General features: G+C 34.2%; 1 protein-coding gene across 3 annotated transcripts in view; it reads right to left on the bottom strand.

Annotated features, from left to right (window-relative positions):
- LOC149537997 (uncharacterized) overlaps positions 1-6,070 on the bottom strand; it is a 71,886-nt gene extending 65,816 nt beyond the window's left edge. Inside the window, exons 1-2 of one of the 3 annotated variants that reach the window (XM_089799389.1) lie at positions 5,774-6,070; positions 5,608-5,682 (exon numbers count right to left, since the gene is read on the bottom strand). In XM_089799389.1, the coding sequence (XP_089655515.1) occupies positions 5,608-5,682; positions 5,774-5,854 (156 nt within the window). In that variant the 5' untranslated portion in view covers positions 5,855-6,070. The remainder of the gene's footprint in view (positions 1-5,607; positions 5,683-5,773) is intronic. The other 2 variants (XM_089799387.1, XM_089799388.1) reach the window with 2 other exon arrangements.
- Positions 6,071-21,450: the final 15,380 nt, after the last annotated feature.

The raw sequence follows: 21,450 nt of genomic DNA, 5'->3' as shown, positions 1-21,450 counted from the left end.
TATTGAAGGAATAGTTTTCAGAGGATGATATATTCCCAAACAACTACACATTTATATCTTTCCAAAAAGTCCACTCCACAAGAAACATCAGAATTCTTACAGGCAAGAAAGGAAGACTGTACTTATAATTTTAAATTTTATATTGACGAAAAGATTTATCTATTCAATAAAAATTTCATATGAAACTTACTAATTCAAGAACTTTCCACCTATTTTCAGCCAATTGCCTATGCTGTCACACTGTAAATCTGCAGGGAGAATCTACCAAGCATTTTGAAGAAAGATATTGAGAACCTGTAAGTTACATTTAACCAAACAATAGATATTGAATTCAAAAGCTTAAATACTGTTTAAAAAGCTTAGGAAAAAATGGAAAAAAATGTCTTTGCTTCTCAGAAGGCTTCCTTCTGACAAATAAGCAAAGCATTAGAAACTGGCAGCGCTCAAGTGGTTTAAGTAACAAGTAATGGATTGTTGAAGCGTGTTTAAACAAGATGCTAATTAAGGTGGGACATCAACTTAAAAGTTAACATCAATGGACATCATATATAATCAAACATGCAAAATCTAACCCATCAACACAGCAAACAGCATAAATTTTATAACAAGAAAACATAGAGATCTGGATCAAAAAACACAAATAATTTATGTTTCACGGTTCTGTTTTATACTAGAATTCCATCCTTTCATGCCTGTATTAGCCATTTATAATCTATTGCTACTGTATCTAATCAAGTTTGAAAATTGAAAGGTTGTCAATTTACTGATTCAAGGACAAGTTTTCACAAGTTGTCTTATTTTATATATTAAATTTAATTTCACAAGTTTTTTTTATATATTAAATTTAATTTCAGAAATTGTTTAAACAAATTTTCACTAGATATTAAATTTGATTTCACAAATTTTCACGAGTTGGTTCTTTTTAATTTTTTGAAGGATTTTCAAGGACAAGTTGAAGCTTCTACAGTCCAAATTTTAAAGCGATTGGAGCAAAAATTAAATGATTTATTACAGAAATAGGATTTTGACCAAATATATTTTGGGAGGTGCTTATCTCTTAGATTTTGGTACATTTTGCTTTTTGTTTATGGATGGCATTTCAAGAACTTATTGAAGTTTCCACAGTCCAAATTTCAAAGAAGCTGGATCAGATTAATTATTTTATTGTTTAAGTAGGGTTTCTGCCAAAGTCCTTTTTATAAGCACATATCTCTAGAAGTATAGTGAATTTTTTCCTTATTTTATTTCAAGGTTTTTCAATGACATAATCTAGATTCTACATTCCAACTTATGAAGAAATCGGAGCAAAAGTAAGCAATTTATTGCATTTAGTTGTTAAGCTTATGAAATAATTATTTGCTGAGTCGTTACAAACCTATGCCCTAATTACTTTCTTGTTTAGTGACTTGGAGTGAGCCATCTTTGATATGGTGTACATTACAATTTGATGGCATTCTTTTCATTTGCTTTGGAATGATTGCTCCAACCTAGAAGAGGAGTTTCAGTGATGATGCTAAGTAATATAGTTTGAAAATTTGTATATTTCAAAATGATTCTGCGTTTACCAATATAAGCATAAACCATCATCCTGTCGATCATTAAGGCATAATTACAATGGTCGTACAGGAGGTAATGGAGTGTGTGGATAATGAAAACTCCTGAACATAAAGTTGATGGTTATTTATATATTAAAAACATATTCTATCCAACTACATATGCATTTATATAGAAATTTCATAGACAAATATAAATATCTTATATAATATAATATAAATCTTAAGTAGTCGATGTGCTCCTTGCAAGATTGGATACGAAAGTGAAGGCAAGGGGAAGCATAAGCAAAAGCGAAGGAGTTGTGGATGCCTCTAGGAAGTGCATCCTGGGCCTGTGGATGCCCTGTGAATGCATTGTCCACAGCACCTTCGTGCGCATCCGAAAGCCTCCAGCCACAAAAAGTCAATATTGACATTAAAAAGCAAAAAAATACAATTTAAAGTAACTTCAAACATGTACTTATATCATTTCTTAAACATTTTTCCCTCTTAACCCTAATAGAAAATTCATTATTTTTTCATCTCATTTCGCTTGCAGTTGAGCTCTCTTCTTGATTGGTCTCCATTTTGGCATTTTGAAGGGAAGTTGATTATTTTCAAAGAGGACCATTGGTGGGGTGCCATATAGCTTCCACAAAAGAGATCTAAGCATTTAAGGTAAGCATTTGATCCCATTCTTAAGTCCTTTAATGATTGTTTTTGACATTTTGATGAATTTTTTCAAGTTTGGGAAGAATTTTTCAAGTTTTTTTAAATTTGCTTAAGAAATAAAGAAACGAGGTTAGTTGTCTACTTTAATATTTTTGTATCTTCTTTTACACTTGTATGCTTTATGTTCATAGCCTTTTCTTATTTAATTTTATTTAATTTCTTATAATAGCAAGAAATTAGATTGTATTGTGCAAGAACGGTTGTCAACAATAGTCTGAGTTCAGGCAGGAGAGCAAGGAGTTGATAAATTCAAAATTGTTGTAGGATCTCCTTTATGGAAACATACCCCAAGAATATCATGAGTTACAAAAGGTCAATCATATCTTTGAAAATGTAATGTATGTAAATCTAGTAAACCATTCAATAGCTCATAATCTTGGGTCAGACTTCATTTTATGGGCCCTTATGGTAAAGGAATGTGAATATGCATAGGAAGCAAGGATGGGAAAGGAATGTCTAATGCACAAATAGTAGGATTCTGATTCATTAAAGAACAAAAAGAGGTTGATAAATTGGTTAGAAGATCAAAACAAACTTCTTATCAACCTCCATCCAAAAAGAAAAAAATGCAATTGCGTATTGAACTACTAGTATCCTCCAAAACATCTATTCTTGCAAGAACATGTACCGGAAGAGGAAGAGTAAAAAGTAGAAATTATCGCCCACAAAAGAGATCCACTGGACACGACATTTAGAGGCAAGAGAGTTTGTTGATCAAGCCACTGCAAGTTGTCTCTATGCCAACGGTCTTCATTTCAACTTGGTGAGATCCACCATATTGGAAGGAGATGTCGTCGACCATCAATAAAGCATCAACTAATTACATAACTCCTAGGTATGAAAAGAAGTATACCACCCTATTGCAAAGGAGAGGACTTCTATAAAGAGATCTCTTCGACCAATTAAAAAATCTTGGAAAACTTTGAGTGTTTATATTATTACCGATGGATGGAAAGATACAAAAAATTGGCCATTGATTAATGTGATTGCAGTGTCCCCAAAGGGACAATGTTTTTTAAGGTTGTTAATTATGAGGGGGGAGTAAGATGCACAATTCATTTTCGAAATTTTCATTGAGGCCATTGAGAAGGTGAGGTAAGAATGAGGCCTAGATGATTACAAAAAATGCCAAAAATTGCAAGGGTGCAGGAGTTTTGGTTAAGGGCCAATATGACCATATTTTTTGGACACCATGCACCGTACACTCCCTCAACTTAGTCGTGCAACAAATTGTCACTCAAATCGATTGGGGGAAAGAAATATACCAAGAAGAGGAAATATTGTACCGAACCATCAAATGTCACAATCGATTTTTAGATAATTTTCCAAATTGGAGTTATTGAAGGTAAATTGTACTTACTAAATTTAAAACATTTATTTAATTTTAATAACTTTTACGTGATGTTCAATTATCAAATTCCATATAACTTTGTTTAATATTTATTGACATATTGTTATTAACTTGCTTAGTTGCTCAAGCCCAATTTGCATCTCATACTATTGTCATGAGACTTGTCAAGGTGCAAGGCGCATTGAGCCAAATGGTTATTTCCAACCAATGGGGTATATAGAAGGCCTCACATTTAGAGAGGGCCCAAAAGGTCAAGGCATTGGTCTTGGATGATAGTTGGTCGGATCATGTGTAATTTGTATTGGATTTCACTGAGCCTATCATGCCTATGAACTACTTTGCTAATATCGATAAACCTTGGTTGGGGGATGTCTATAATGGCATGGACACAATGGTAGAGAAGGTAAAACTTTCCATACAAACACATGAGAATGACCACAAACCTTATGCAATAAGGTGGAAAGCACCATTCATCATCATTGGGAAAAGATGATCACCCCATTGCACCTACTTGTATATGCCCTATCTATGAGGTAGCATGGCAAGGAAATACTTGCTATGTCAAATAGAATAACACCGTATCCAGATGAAGAATTTGAAAATGGGTGCTACAAAGCTTTTCAAACACTCTTTCAAGATGAAATGCACAAAAAAGTTAGGACGGAATTTGGCTTATTTGCCTCAGGAGAAACTTACTCCAATTGCAATAAAAGTCCAAAATGACATGGGAGCTATCAAATGATGGTACATCTATGGTCAATCATTTAAGCATCTAGAACCTCTTGTAATTAAGGTTCCCTCACAAATAAACTTTTTTGGTTTTTTTGTTTACCACTTGTATTCTACAATTTAGTGATTAACATTCTTTAATTTGCTTTTCATTTTATGCATACTTATGTGAACATTGTCCAAATTTGCAAGTTCTTTTGCTACTGAACATAATTGGCGTACATACTCCTTTATCCATTCGGTGAAGCGTAACAAGTTGGGCTCAAAAAAAGCTATGGACTTGGTTTACATTCATAGCAGTCTTTTGTCACGTAAGGAGGATCACTACTAGGCAGGGGCAGCCAAGCTTTGGGATGTACATCATGAGTGTGCCACCTTGGATGCAACGGCTGAATATCTTACTATAATCATAGATGTTGATGACGATGACGATAACATCATGACACGTGGTGCATCTAGTATAAGTGGAACCGCTTTGCATTCAAATGACCTTGACCTTGTAGCAGATGGAGATGATGGGGAATATTTTGAGAATGCTTATGATTTTGCTTAGTGAATCTTGAAAGATGAACATTGAATCATGAACTAGATTTTGATTTTGTGATTGCAATAATTTTCTAATTTGCATTGAAATCGTGAACATAGAAGTATATGAGATGGCTTGTTATGTATTTCACTTTGAATATTTGAGAACTATTAGTTGGCATTTGATCAATAATGAAGTATCATACTATTAAATATACTATTAAATGATTTATTTTTGTACATTTCTTGCATTTCTTTGTGCATGTGCGTATATAAATACATCTAAACGCATCCAAAAAACCCCAAAGATTTGTGCATTGGCACAACCTATTCTTGCATCCGCATCCAAATCAGCAACTTAGTACATATCTAATAGTGATAGAGAGATCTCAATCTTGACGCACTTATCTAGACTATACACAAATCCAATATGTGTCTCAAATCTTATATGAGCCACATTTTTGACAGCACCGACTTAGTGTGCGCACTTGAATAGCAATAATGATGTATAAACCTAATAACTCCGTTTAAAACCCTAAACCTGGCAGGGTTTTTGTAACCAGACTACCCCTCAACAAGCATTCAATCTACCCTTCCTCCAATTGAAGCTTTCGTAGAAAATTTATAATTACAATTCTCCACCGATTAAGTCTGAGAGCTGCTGTCCGTGAAGACTTCCGTTTCGGTACAACAGAGATAAATAAAATAATATTGAGTCAGTTGCTCTGAATCAAGTACCTGACGAAGACCCCCGCCAACCCTGAGCGTCTGATTGGAAAGATTTGTAAGATCTACAATTATGTCTCCTGGCGCCTGAAATCACCAATGTATCTATTAGATGACGAAGAATGTTAACAAGAATAAATCTATTAGTTCTACTAACTGTGCAACTTGAGCAACTCACCACTACTTTATCAACGAAAGAGGAAACAGAGGATGATTTCGCCTTGTCTCCCCCCTTCGCTTCTACATTCACTGTCGTCATTCCTCTCTGCTATTGATGTTTAAAGAGAAGAAGGGCACCAAAAAGATACGCTTCGAAGCGTGAATGCTATAATGATTGTTACGGCAGCACAGCTGTAAACTAGGGTTTAGACTCTAGGATCCTCAGATCAGAGCTACTCGGCAGCAATGGCTAGGAGCATGTTCTCATGCCACTGCTTAGCTTATTTTGATAAGCCGTGGCTGCTCAACAATTATAGGAAATAATTGTGGAGCTTGTGGCCTTATGAACATTTATTTTTAATATTTTTAAGTAGGAAACTTAACATTTGAATTAATTAATTAGATAATACTTTTATAAAAATGAAATTAGAAATAAAATATTTTTAAAAATGAGAGAAAAAAATTTGTAAAGCCACGTGGTGCTTTTCGCAATAAGCATTGACTACTTATTTTCAACCCCTCCTCTTTTCTCATAGCTTATTTTCAATTGCTAAATAATAGCCGCTTCACGAAAATAGCTCGAAATTTTAAATTATCCTTTATAGATACTTTTAAATTTCCATGAGAACACTAAACTGCTTAAATACAAGCACAAAATGCACTTAAGCAGTCGCATGGGAACACAAGGTAAATCGTAAACAAAAATATGTGTATGGATGTATATACCATGCCTACCAGCAAAATAGTACAACTCGAAAGTCCTGTTGTCGTTTCAGCACTAGCGGGTCAGTTTGGAAATGAAGGATGAAAAAGAATATGAGTACCCTACATTTTTAAATTAAAAATTACATTTGTAGTTCGAAAAAAAAATTAACTGTGCAGAATATATATATATTGCATGGTTTACATGGAATTCTATTTTTAACTTAGTTTATAAAAAAAAATTATATGTATTTTAAATTTGTCTAATAAATCAATTAGGTTAATTTTTTTAATTAATTGAAATTCCTATTGCTATAATTTTTTAATGTTTTAAGTATTGAAAGAAATGCAATGAATTAAAAGTTTAAACATGATGATTTTTATTGATGAGTTTATTTTTTGTTTATTTTATAATTTTGTATATCTATGTCAAAGAGTTTAAACATGATGATTTTTATTGATGAGTTTATTTTTTGTTTATTTTATAATTTTGTATATCTATGTCAAAGTTTAAAATATTGAAAAAATTTAACTAAACTTATAGTGGTATTGTGGAGACTAGTTATCAATTATCCTAAATTATGAATTTCATAGTGCAAATGTAGAACTAAATGAAAAATAGATTAAGTGCTCAAATCTATTGATAAACTCCTTACTAATTTATAATTTTGTAAACCAAGTTATATATATATATATATATATATATATATATATATATATATATATATATATATATATATATATATATATATATATATATATATATATTTTAAGGATGTGATTTTTATATTTAAATTTATATTATTGCATCTTCTTTATTTTCTAAAAAAGTAAGACAGGGAATTTAAATAAAACACCATATCTTTGTATAATTAAAAAAAGGTAAATAATTAATTGTATCAGGATCTAAGTTTTAGAGCTTTCAACTCTAATTGGATTTGGTCAAATCGAGGCCTGCATTGATCGCATGTACCCCAACCAGTAATGGCATCGTCCTCACTTGGGGATGGGTGAGGCGGGCAGTATTTTCCTTCGTCAATGATTGTCATCAACCATTCTTCGCCTTCGGCTAATGCTGGTGCGGCTCCTATACCCTCGGCTATGGAAATCTCGGCGAGAAAAACTTTGACTAATGGAACACAAACACGTAGAGAGGGCAGGAATGGCAAAGGAGGACCAAGGGCTTCCTTCAAACAGGTCCTACAAGGACTACCATCTGTCCACGCTGATGCCAAATTCGTTAGAGAAATGTCACATGCCGCAGAACCCCTTGTCGAGCATGGAGGTAAGAATGTTCCTCCTTGTTATACTTTTAAACCTTATTCCCTTATGAGCCAGGAGATAGACAGAGAGGTTAACAAGTTGAGAAATATTGCTCTTTTTTTCGCTACATTAGACCCTAGCAATGTTCCTTCTAGGAATTTCTTGAATGAATGGTTTCGTCAAGTTTGGGGCGTCAAAATGGGTCTACATTTCTCGTTTTGTCATATGATTCAGAAGGGTTTGTTTATTATTATATTTAGTAACCCTAATTTGTAGCAAGACATTATTGAGAAGCAATTTTGGAGAGTTCACAATGTGGAGTTTAGAGCTCTTCCTTGGTTGTTGGAGTCGATGAGATCTTGGCTCTGCCTAGCCCTAAGTGGATTATGGTGAGCAATTTGCCACCATATCTCTGGAATTTTGTCACACAAATCCTTGAACCCTTTGGTAAAGTTTTGAAAATGGGTAAATCCAATGCCCTAATTCCTAGTTCGAACATTCACCTTCTTCTTTTTTCCTTTCTTCTAGGTGTGGAAGCCCATGAGTAGATTTCTTTGGAGCTTGGCATTTCTTCTGTGGTTTGTCCTATTTCGTACATGGGGGGTCTAAATGCCTATTTTTTGTGTAAAAGGGAAGGTCATAGAAGGAAACATTGCTCGTTGCTTGTAGGTAGAGTTGGGCGTAAGCCATTGCATGAGGATCTGCTTCCTCCTCCTCCTCCACCTTCGCGTCCACCTAAATTGAAGTTCGTTGTTTCTCTTGTACCAAATTCTTCCCCTCAAATCTCATTGGATCTTGAGGCTTCTCATTGGCTTCAAGACTTAGACTCTATTCTCAAATCCCTAGATATTTTGAAGGATAAATTCTCCCTACCATTGCCTGATAATGTTTCTCCCCCTCCTAGTTCTTCTATTTTGGAGATGTGGTCAACCTACAGATCTAAAACTTTGTTTGGATCTTGACTATGGTACACCAAAGAAATGCAATAAACCTCTCAATGCTCAGGAACTTGCTCTTTGTTCCTTGAAGGAGAAGGCCGAAAAGGCCCCTCCCTTCAAACCCTCACATACTGTTAAACTCTTCCTACTTCAAACTTTAGGCTGTGACAAGGTGGGTAGCTCTGATGGTTGCTCTGACCCTAGTTGTATTAAGATGTTGAATTCCTTGCCAAATGACACCTCTAAGGCCTATGAGGAGGGCTATTTAGATGAAAATGATAGACTTCACAATTTCTCTCTGATCATTATTTCGGCTAATGCTGACGAACCTTCCAAGGCTAGGAGTTTGTCTTTGGCTGATAATCCAGCCTATGATGGCAATGACCAATATGAGTTTCAAATGGATATGAACTATAGTAATAAGGAGGATCAGCCTTGTGGTGGCCCTAAGCCTAGAGTTGGAGAGGTTAGCAGTAAGGAATGTTCTAGGGAGGGAGAGCCATTTGTGTTTTAAGCTAAGAATTTGAATTGTACCAAAGGATTGAGCCCTGTGGATCCTGGTGAGTTTACCAAGAGGGAGAGAGGTAGGCATCCCCTGTCTAGTGGCAATCCTAAAGCTTTTTAAAAAGCTAGAAAAAAGATGCCTAATTGTTTCAGGGGGTTCCAGTCCCCAATGGATACTGATAATCAATGATGATTATGGATTTGATTAAGATTGCTTCCTGGAATGTGAGGGGTCTGGAATCTACAGACATAAAATATGTTGTCAAGAGGTTTTTAAGGATGGTAAAAGGCATTGGTATTTTGTTACTCCAAGAGATTAAGGATGTTGGCTTCTCATTGGATATTGCTCTTAAGTGCATTTGGAAGGATGATGAGGCCATGGCCACCAGTCACCCTAAGGGTAGAGGCGGTGTTGCTATTCTCATTAGGCCTAAGTGGAGGAAAAGGATCTATAACAAGGTAAATTCCCCTTGTAACAGAACCTCCTAGGTTGCCTTTAAATTTGAAGATTTTGAATTTGTAATTTGTTCTATTTATGCTCCTAATGAAGTTCAGGAGAGAGTGAGTTTGTGGAAGTGGTTGGCTGACATCCCAAACATCCCCTGGATTGTAGCTGGTGACTTCAATATGATTGAAAGGGCTCAAGTAAAGTTGGAGGCAATAAGTTTGAGTGGAAAAAAAGGAGTATTTTCATTGGTCAGGGATGGTGCACAAATTGAACATTATTGACCCCTTAGCTAGTCTCTAACTCCAATCCCTTGGTGTCTAGTTTACTTGGTCCAATTCCCATAAAGGTGCCAAGAGGATTCATTCAAGGCTAGATAGATTGTACTTCAATAAGGATTTCTTTAGCTGTGTTAATCTCAGTAATGATAATCCTATTCAAGTCTTTCCCTAATCTCTTTCGGATCATTACCCTATTGTTTCTATTATTCAAAGGATTAGGTCCTCTCTTCCTAAGTCTTCTTCCCCACCTACTTTTTCTCTTAATTCTTCACTCCTCAATGATCGGGACCTCCTTGCAGCATCTAAAATTGTGTATTGGTACAATTCCTCTATCTATAATCATGTTAATCCTATTGACTAGTGGAACCAAACTATTATTACTCGGCAAAAGTTGTTTAAGACAATAGGAAAAAAGAAATCTAAAGATGCTAGGGCCCATGAACTTTCTCTTGTTAACTCTCTCCATTCTGCTGAGGTGACTTTGCAAAGTCAACCATCTAATCTGCAATTCTATGAAGATGTTATTGTTGTTGTTAAACACGAATTGAGAAAGCTGCAAACTAGGAAGATTCAAGGTGTTAGGATTAGGTCTAGATTGAAATGGATGAACCTAGGAGACAGAGGTTCTAAGTTTTTTTTCAAAGCCTTAAAAGTTAAGGAGGCTAAGGAAAAAATTACCAATATTTGTGATGAGGGGACATGGGTCGATGATCCTGAAGGTATACTGGATGCCTTTTCCCGGTTGGTGTCATAAGTTTGGCATCAGTTGGGGAGGCCCTGACCATGTAGTGTGGTACCTTGGTATTCCTTTTTCTATTAATCCTAATATCAATGATGTGTGGAGTTGGTTGAAAGATAGAATTAAGGTGAAACTTTGTAAGTGGAATAATATGTATTTATCCATGGCAGGGAGGGTTCAGGTCTGTCAAAAGATCTTGTCCTCATATACCACTTATTTTTCTTCAGCCTGGTTGTTTAATGCTAATCAGTTTGCTTATATTCAGAAAATTATCAGAGATTTATTGTGGTCTGATGGGAAAGGGGTTCATAAGACCCATGTTGTCTGCTAGGAGTGGTGTATTAAGGAGAAGGTTAGGGGAGGGCTTGGGCTAAAGGATCTGAGGATTCAAGGCATTGCTTTGGCAACTAAGTGGATTGCTAAAGCCACTGTTGGGGAGGAACCATGGAAAGTGCTCATTAGGAATAACTTGTGTAGTGGCTATCTGTGTGGTGCCAAATCTTGGAGTAGCTAGAACATCTTGGATTTCCTTGCTCTACACTGTAAAACAAATTTTCTTGGGTCTAATGTCTTGAAAGCCTTGTGGAAATGTTGGAAGTATGTTAGGCCCCTGCTGGGGGAAGTCTCGAGAAAGGAGAAGAGTAATATTTGGTGTGGGAAATGTTCCATCTGGTGGAACCTTAGATGTAATAATAATCCCCTAGCTCTTCTTCAAGGGTGTTCAGCTAAAAGGTGTCGGCGGGCAGGTCTGTGTGTTAGAACTCTCAGTGATATTCTAGTCAATGGCAAGCTTGCTAAGTGGACTATGTTGAAACATCGGTTCTCATTGGAGGACTCTTAGAAGAGAACCTATTATGTTATATCTAAAGCTTTGAACAAGGCTGGATTGGATGAGAAGTGTTTCTCTAATGTTTGTACTTTCAATATGTAATGGCTAGACTCCTCTCCCTTGCATTTGGTAAAAGCTAAATATATCTATTCCCTACTCAACACTGACTCTTTTATCCTCAATCATCTTAACTGTTGTTGGAATCTCACCCTTCCCCATGTAGAGTGGACAAAAATTCTTACCAATTTGTGGAGAAGACCTATTGAACCCAAAAATACATGCTTCCTCTAGAGATTCATGTTGAACAAGCTTCCTTTTTGCAAACTTGGCGGAGATCCTAATAAGTGCTTTGTGTGTAGCCAAACTAATTTTGTCATGCATGTTTTCTTTGATTGTCCCTTTGCTGTTAGAATTTGGAATATGTTTGGGTTCTTTTTTGGTGTCAATTTCACTATTGGTAATGTCTTTTATGGTAAACTTTGTGGTAGTAGAAAATATCTCAATCTGTTCTGGTATATCCTATCGTCGTGTATTTTCTAGCAAATGTGGAAATTTAGGAATAATTGTATATTTCAAGGAACTGGAATTGTTCTTACTGGGTCTCAATTGAGACTAACCCTTGTGGATGTTATCATGTGCATGTTACAACCATATTCAAGCTTAAGGAAGAGCAGTTCAAAAAATTCCTCAAAGATGGACAAGGTACCCTTCACCAAGAAGGATCTTCATTATGAATTTATGATTGTGAGTGGCAAAGAACTTGATCAACAAGAGGATATCTTCAATGTCCCTTTATCTTAGTTGCAGAAAAGGGTTCATGAGGAAGGACGTTGGGTCCTGCAGCATGAAAGGTAGTCCTTCAGCTCCATGCCTTCACTGGTGAGATGTACCACCTCAGATTCTAGCAACAAAGAAAGTTAATCATGGTGAAGATTATAAATCTTTTTTTTGGCTATGTCAACTAGTTATGAATCATATTTAATCAATTGTATTTTTGGTTGGGCTCTCCCGGTATCTTGTTACTCTTGACGACTTCGGTTCAGCTGTAATGGTTGTATTTTGATACTCTCAATGTATTTGGATTCCTTGTTTTCTTGATATGCAATACAAAAATAATAATGTATCATATTTCCACAATCCATGTTTTTCTATTTATGCTTGTGGATGAGATTGTGCATCAATGTTTAGAATCATACTCAATGATCCATCATTAGAATGAGAGAGCTAAGAAAGGATATTGGTAGGCTTATTTGTGTATCTATATTATGATAAGATATTATCAACATTAAAAAATAGTCGTTTCCTACAAAACTCCCTCTTGGCAATTGGTAATTTAAAATCTTGCTTTCTTGCCTTTCTTGTTACACTATCAAAAGAATTCCAAATATTAAGTATTTAGACTTAAGTGCAATGCTTTAATTCACACAAATTAATTGGTAAAAAAAATTGCAAATACTCTAGTGTTATTTCGAGATTGAACAAATGAGCTATTTGTCTTTTCTTGTTGAAAAGACAGTGGTACTTTTGAGTTGTACTATGTTGTTAGGAGGCATGGTATATACATGCATATGCATAACATTTTTGTTTATGATTTTTCCATTGCCCTGCTCGACTTAGAGTAGGTCCTAATAATCGAAGGTGTCTTTGTGTTGGAAATCAAGGCTTTAGTGAATTGGAACGAGCCAATTTTCATCATATGGTGCTTCGATAAGAGTAGATCTAATCTTAAGACACAACAAAAAAAATCAAGAAAGATTGGGAATCCCTTCATAATCAAGCATAGCCAAATACCATGCATGTGCTTTATTTTCGCACAAAGAAATTTTTATAAGTTTAGCCACTCTCTTTTAGACATCAAGTCTTTTCTATATAAAATGGTGATGAGGGCTCTAATACTTTGAATGCTCTTTCTGTTGAATAAGTTATGCCAAAAACAAGCACTAAAGAAATCTGTGAATTTGACCCCTTTGTCCTTGACAGCAGCACATTCAACAACAAAATGATGTTCAATTTCCACATTTCTAGAATTGTAAAATGTATAGATCGGCTCATCATAAACCTCTTTAGGCCTTTTCCAATGTCGAGTCTCACTATGGAGACAATGCTAATTAGTCCTCAATTGAAAAATATGAAGTTTAGATTTCCAAGCAATATTGGCCCCAATGTAAGGTTTTTCAAGTTTGCCACTTGTGGGATTAAACTTGATGATATAATATTTTTTCTTTCTACCTATCCTTTTACCCCAATTTCTCTTATCAATTTTATCCAAAACAAAGTTCTTAATTTCGTTGGTATTAGTAGGACGCGTGTTGAAATGAATATTCCATCTACTCAACCACTTAATATTTTGTCGCATCCACAACTTCTTCCTTTTACACAAAACATCATTAAAGACGGTCTTAGGCCAACTACTATTTTTTATTTTTTGAATTATTTTAAGATAACATAGGAGATGAACCATAGTGATAGCCTCAATAGGTGCAGCTCATGTTTCCCTTAGCATGATATCATACAAGACCGTGCACTTGATTTTGAACTTACTAGTGATCAAATGTTTTTCAATACCCTCAATTTGCTTCCATTGGGAAATAGAAGCATTGCTAGCCCACACCTCACAACCGGTAACACCAATAGGCTAAAAGGGGTTTGAATAGTCTTCCAAAAAGGTGGCTTTGGGACTTTTATAAACATTTTCCACATTTACCATGAAAGGTGAATATAGGAAAATTTTCCTTATATTTCAACTTTGTTCAATGTATAAGATGGAGTGGAACATTTTGATGGAAATTTTAAAAGTGGAAAGAATTTTTTACGACAAATTGTTCAATATTACTATCAAGATTCAAGTGTGTAGTTTTTTTAAGTCAAACTCACAAAACATCTCTATGAGTTTGACTAAAAGTACTACATAGTTGAATCCTAATAGCAACATCACAATGTGAATTACTATCAAAACTTTGTAACTAATTAGGATATTTCAAATAAAAAGACTGAGAGATATCAGTCTTCAACTACTTATATTTAAATTGTCATTAAGAATAGCTCAGCATCTTTAAATAGTTGTTAAGAATAGATAGATACCTCAAAATTGATATTTATTTACATATTTTATATTATAATTAAAAATTAATACTAGTAACATCTTCAACACATCATGTAAGTATTAACTTATGTTTATAAATTGAGTAAAGTATTATTATATTGTACAAATCATGATGCTTGTCATATTCATTCAAATATACAATAGAAACTCAAAATCAAATAGGGATTATGTCTCTTCAAACCAAAAAAATTATAAAAGCATTATCTTCAATAATATATGCATTACATATAATTATTACCTTTTGAATGATATCAATCTTCCCCCCTTTGTTTTTCTTTTAATGAGTTCCTTCTTTGCTTTCATTTTTAAATAATGATCATATTAAAATGGTGTTGAAATTTTAAGTTCATCCAAGGACTTAATAGGTGATATAGCAAAATATGTTGATCGTGTCCTTCCTCTTGGCCCAATTTCATCAATTTGGACATCTCTATAGAAATTCATCATATTTTATTTTATATTTAGTGGTTTATGGACCATCTATCTATTCTTTGTTAAATCATAATTATCTCATGATGATAGTTCTTTCCAAAAACAATGGTTGGTATATATATTTAATTCGATGTGGCAAAACTTTAGTTATTTCTCTTATTATAGAAAAAAATATGGTATGTCTTTTAAATGTATATTGACCTTCGTTTGCATGTTTAACTTGAATTTTGGGTTGACAAGTGCTATCAACATTTCTTGCATTTGTATTAATTTTGCAAGTTCTAATAGTTGTGAACTGTGATCCATGTTGTTAAATACTAAAAAATGTCATTCATTCTTCTCTTATCACCATTGTGTAATCACCCAAAAATGCTCTAGTAAACTATAAGTCCCCTTTTTCAACATTTTTAATCTCTATGCTAGACTACATCTTACACTTAATCAATTTTGCATAATTCTTTAATCAATAATTGTTGATCAAATCATCATTTATTATTTATTTGATTGTATTCTATGGTTTGGCCACCATATCCTAAGTCTTTATTTAATTAGAAGAACTTGCTCCCTTTTAATTAAATAAAATCCCCTTTTTCCTATGTGTGCACATGAAAAAGGGATTTCCTAAATTAAAAAATAAATAAAAAGACTTTTTGTCTACACATTGAATGCACACTTTCTAAGGTGAGAGGAATCTATTTTTCCTCTTAATCTCCTCCGCACATATTTTCCCTCTTAAACACAACCATTGATTTTACCTCTTGAGAATCTTGTGCACAAAGACAAAATGAGAATGATTCTCCACCCTTGATTTTGTCTCTTAATCTCAACTATTCATTTCTCTTACAAAAGGAGCCCTCTCCTCACTATCATAATCTTAGACTTTGCTACTATTGTTACGTTGCTGCACTTTCATTTGAGCACTTGAGCACTCACATTTGCATTCTCATATAGCTTAATCTGGGATAGTAACTCTCATCTTGTTAACATCACATAGCTTAATTAGCCGATAGTAAATATCATCTTGTTAACTTAATTTTCTTTATTTTTTACTTACATTTGCATCATCATTTAGAGAAGCTTTTGCATCTATATTATCTTACTTTATATTATATTTTTATTTTTAAATCATTGAATACTAGCATCTTATTTTTTTTAATCTATTGAATCTTCCATCTTTTAGTGCACCTTCCAAGGGTCATTTATATTGATTCATTTGAGATCCACAAGCATCATATATCTTCTATTTCCCTTGCATGTTACAAGTAGGAAGTGGTAAGCCACTTCTTGAGACACTCTACATGATGAGTTCTCTCAAGTGTAATGGTTTATAGAAATGTACCCCATTTTTGGCACCCACCATAGGGCTAAAAATAAGTTTCTAGCTCCCCTTCTTGTTCATTTTTGGATTCTAGCTTGCAAATTTGTTATTTTTTAACTTTTTCCTGCAGGGAATATCGTACGACTTTTTGTAGGTCTTTTGTGTGACGTTTCTCTGTAGTGTAGGAGATTTATGACCAATCATACTTTAACATTTGACAATAGGCTAGAATATCATCCCATGTAGGGCTAAAGTTCATATGGTTCTATATTATTTGTCGCTTGTGGCTGAAATATCACCTGACTTACAAAGAAACATCATACAAAATTATGGTGAACTGTGAAAAATTGTACTACAGAGTGCTTGTTGTTTGTTTTGGTTTTTGGTATGCTAATTTATTTTCATCGCATCTCATTGGATTTCAGTTTTTATAATCTCTAATAGTAACCTAACAAGTTATCTTGTAAGGTTACTTTGCTTTATTTTCTTATCTCGTGCCCTAACTTGTGGTTTTGTAGGGTTGCTTGCTAAAGGAGATTACATTGCCAAGAACACTAACAAGTTGTTTTGTAGTTTTCCTTGAAGAAAAGAAAAGAAAAATAAAATATTTCATTGTGTTTATTTTCTTATATCTTTATGCTTGTTGTTATTAGAATTTCATTTCAAAGACACTTAATAACTCATTAGTAAAAGACATTTTTTGCATATTGTTCTTGAGACTGAATTGGATGAAAAGGAACCTATAATGGATCAAATAGTCTCACTTGTACAATAGGTGAATGAACCTAGTGTAGATTTTGAAGAGATAATGATTCAGGTAATTAAGAAAAGAATGAAGGAAAGAGTGGAACATAGATTAATTGAGAAACGTTTACAAAAGACTATCAAGTAGAAAGTGGAACTTTATGTTCTTGTTACAAAGTTGGAAGACACTATAAAGGTATTAATTTAGTTATTCCAATAGTTGTGTAATGTTCCCAACTTTATACAAAATGTTTTATACCAGTTACAAAAGGTTGGTGAAGAATTAAAGAAAAGTGTTGACACGTTGATTGATGAACCTTGGTCAGTCCGAGTTCATTCATAAAAGATCAACCATTTTATGAGTTTGTAATTATATTTGAGAAGGGAAGAAGTGAAGATTTGAGAAGAGGTGCTTGAACTCCAAATACTTATTATTCATAATTTAGAAGTTATCCAAAAGACTAGTAAGAAAGCTAAAAGCTTATTGTTGCACCAGAGATGTCTGTGATGGATAATATGGAGGATCTATCATCACAACTACAAGCTTAACTATTATCTCTTAAAGCATTGAAGGGCTCATAGAAGACTACATTTGACAATGAAGTCTTCTTATCCAAGAGTATCTGATAAATTATCACTTGTACATAATATTTTTGTCCTTGGAATTACTATCAAAAAGGGGGGATGATAGTGATTATAGGAAAAAGGGGGATATATAGTTATACAGATTGCACATATACAGAGGGGATATTAGAGACTATGTAAAGGTATCATATATAAATACGATACAAGTTTTTGAGAAAGGTTTTGGAAATGAAAAAAAATGTATAGTGAGGAGGAGTTATTTTTTTATATTAAATAGAAGCCAAAATGGGGGCTAACCCAAAGACAAAAAGTAAGGTTGAGAATCAGTCGAAAGTCATTAACATCAAATTAACCAACCCCTTTCCTTAATCTCAAAAACCCCCAGACTAAAAAATCGCATATCTAAGACTACTAAAGTTATCACTTATCCGATTATCATACTTACAATTATACCTACCCCAATTTAAGGGGAGTTGTTAGTTCAGTGGAGATATCAAGTTATGATTAAGTATGAGAGTTTAGGGGGAGTTGTTAATTTAATAGAGATATCAAGTTATGACTAAGAGAGTTTTTGTTACTAATGCCAAAGGGGGGGAATGTTACTCCTAAATATATTTATGTTATCACTAGTGAAAAAGGAAGGTTGATAACTAATGTCAGTACAAAGTATGGATAGGTCGATAAAGTTGAAAAGATAGGTCAGCATTGGTTGGTGGATAGTTACTGAATATAGAGAAGTGTAAATAGAAAAAGTATAGATATTGAGAAAACTGTCTGCTGAATATATAGAGTTAACTGAGCATGGAAGAGTATTGAGCCAACATGTTAACCAAGGCAAACATATTACCAAGTGAGGACAACATTACAACCGAGTACAAATCAACAAAGTTTATCAAGTGACACAGGATGGCATAAAAGTTTTTAAGTTCACAGAATTCTATGTGATTGAATCCTATAGAGCAAGGAAATGGTTTATGAATATTGAGGAGAAGGTTAGGTGATATTTATTAGGATTGAAGAATTATTTTATGCATCCAAAAGAAAGAGTATAGACCAATTAGAATATAACAAATGGTTAATGGTGAGTGAGAATGAATATGAATCATAGATTTGATTATCAGAGCTTTCTGAAATCATGAAAACCCCAATGAGGCCAAGAATAGATCAAGCTACAATATTTCTATATAAGGATGGGTCAAGAAAAATTTCATGATGCATGTGAGAGATGAAGGTGATGGGACTCAAAATTGCCTTCCTGATTTGAGTACCATTCTAAAAATCAAGCCCTATAAGCACTTTTTAATGCATGTGTACCTGGGTGTCCATTTGAGGCCTAAGAGGTGTTTAATGCTTCTAACACCTTGCATTCAACATATCCACTCACCACATGAAGATAAATTTCCATTCTAAGTCATTCTGTTAAGTTTCGTTTTGAGCAATGTCCAAATCTGCATTTTTGCTCAAGTGTCAAACAACAAAAGGAGGCCTTGTTTGCATTTGAATATATTGCACCCAATAATGTTTCATGAGTCGTTGCTTTGGGAGTGTTTAATATCTATATTGAAGAACCTATGTTTCAAATTTTGAGTTTTTTGGATATGTTTTGTCTAATTTTTGAATCCTTCAAAGTCAGTCATTTACTGTTGTCATGCTGATGTAAAGTGTTCAAAATTCTGGGAGGCCCTGTTTGACTTGTTATAACTTTGACCAAGTTGACCAAAATGAGATAATTCCTTTTGTATTACATTCTAGAGATTAGAGACTTGCTATGTTTCAATTTTGAGCTTATGTTGAATTTATTTGATCAATTTTTGAACGTGATTACATTTTCAATTTATAAAGTTTTACTGGTGTCATAAAATGCAGATTGGTCGGTTCCCCTATTTGAGATGTTATAACTCTAAATCTGTGATAGGTGAGATCGAATGGATTGTACTACTGTGTTCTACTCTAAAAATGTTTTAAGTATGCCAGTTTGTAAGTCTTGACGAATCCATCTACACACTTTCCCAAGTCCATTTTGTTTGCTAAAACCTTTTTTCTACTAGTGTTTCCAACTCTGCAATTCTGAGTAGCCCACTTTGACTGCTCGCCAAATTTTCCTGGTTATTTGTCATGAGCCCAAATCCTAGATTTATACTCTCCTCATGATAGTGAACTAACACCTCCATTTTCATGCTCTCAAGTGTCAATTTGACTTGTTTTCGAAGCCAAATCCGAATGCATTTTATGGTTTTCTAAATTGTTTGCTTGCAGGTAGTTCTGAGAAGGCAACTTTGACAGTTAATATCTTTTGACTAAGAATTCATCATGAGATGATATGCAATAGGATGCAATAATATGGAACAGAGAATCAATGCATCTAATTTCAAAGCTCAGTCAGATGTTTTTGTTAGTTTTTAAAGCCGGTTGAAGGACCTCCTGGCACAAAATTGACAAGTTACAAAAAGAGGTGAATTGAATTTTAAAAGTTGAATCAACAGTGATCGAATAATCTTTAGTCAATGGTAGATGTTTAGTGGGTCAGTTTCAAATATCAAGTGTTTCAATTTGATTTTTTTTTTAGACAGACCTGCTTTAGGACCCGACTATTTTTAGTGTATTGATAAGATGTCAGGGAGTGAAGTTGGTCAAAAAGATATTATAGTGGTTATGATTATTAAATATTTTGGTGTGTGAGAACATGATCATAACAAATCAAATTGACATGGATATTGTACGCCAAAAAATAATAAAGGTGACAGTCAAATAATAATGAGAATCCTAGGGGCCATTTGTCAAAATTCACATTGGAACAAGCTCTTGATGAGATTTTGCCTAAAATTCACTCATGTGGTTGTGTTATGAAATAACTATAGAGAGCCCTGAAATATGAAAGTTAGTTTCTTTTACATGATCCAAATATTGGACATCTTAGCATAATTGAGTGGCTTAACAAAATGGGGCTCAGTTTGCAGCAAGAATATATAATGCTTTGTTGAGGGAATGTTGGTGATTCGATCCATTTGACCTTAGATCCTAATTCATTTGAAATTGCAATTGATAAGTGGATTTTCTAATCCTAGCTATTGTATGATGAATCAATCGATTATCCTCGTCAAACAATCTAACCCTCACTTGTAAGGGTGTGGGCATTGGACTTTGTGATCTACATTTTTGGTTTTGAATTTTGAACAAGTCCATCTTGAGGCTTAGGCCTAATTATAACACATGGGAAATGCTTCCATTCTGCTACTTCTCACCTATGTTGACAGGAGGCAGGGTTCTCTTTCCCAACTGGCATGAGGTGTGTGGTGAATTCTTGTTGGGTCAGTTCCTTGTCCATTCACAACAAGGGCGTAGGAGGTTTTAATTTATCATGAATGCCACCAATCATGAGGCTCACATTTTTGCATAAAGGTTTGCTGGAGACATGGTGCTTGTCCAAATATTCATACATAAGAGGAGCAACCCCATGCATAGGAGAGGACATACAAGAGAAAATTAGCCAATCTACATAGTTTTCTCTAACCAAATAGATTGTCACAAGTAGCAGCAGGCTAAACATTACGGTTTTGAGGAGATTGTGAACCAAATGATACATCTACAAGCATATAGAGAGCCTTTCACGTAAAAGTGAGGGGATTCAACTATTTGGTGCACAAGTAGAAGACACCACCACTCTACACTATTAAGGCATCCCTTTTATTATTTCAAGGCATGAATTCAAAGGCAAAAAACTTATTATGAGAAAATTTATTAGTTGATGTGTGAATTCTGCTAAGTTATGCAATACAATAGTTTCACATCCTTCTCCAATTTTCCTCCTCTCTC

This window comes from Cupressus sempervirens, chromosome 9 (genome assembly GCF_028749045.1).
Source record: "Cupressus sempervirens isolate cs-2001-9-10 chromosome 9, ASM2874904v1, whole genome shotgun sequence".
Lineage (NCBI taxonomy): Eukaryota > Viridiplantae > Streptophyta > Pinopsida > Cupressales > Cupressaceae > Cupressus > Cupressus sempervirens.
Note: the sequence above shows the minus strand (reverse complement) of the source record. Positions and strands in the feature narration are given on the sequence as shown.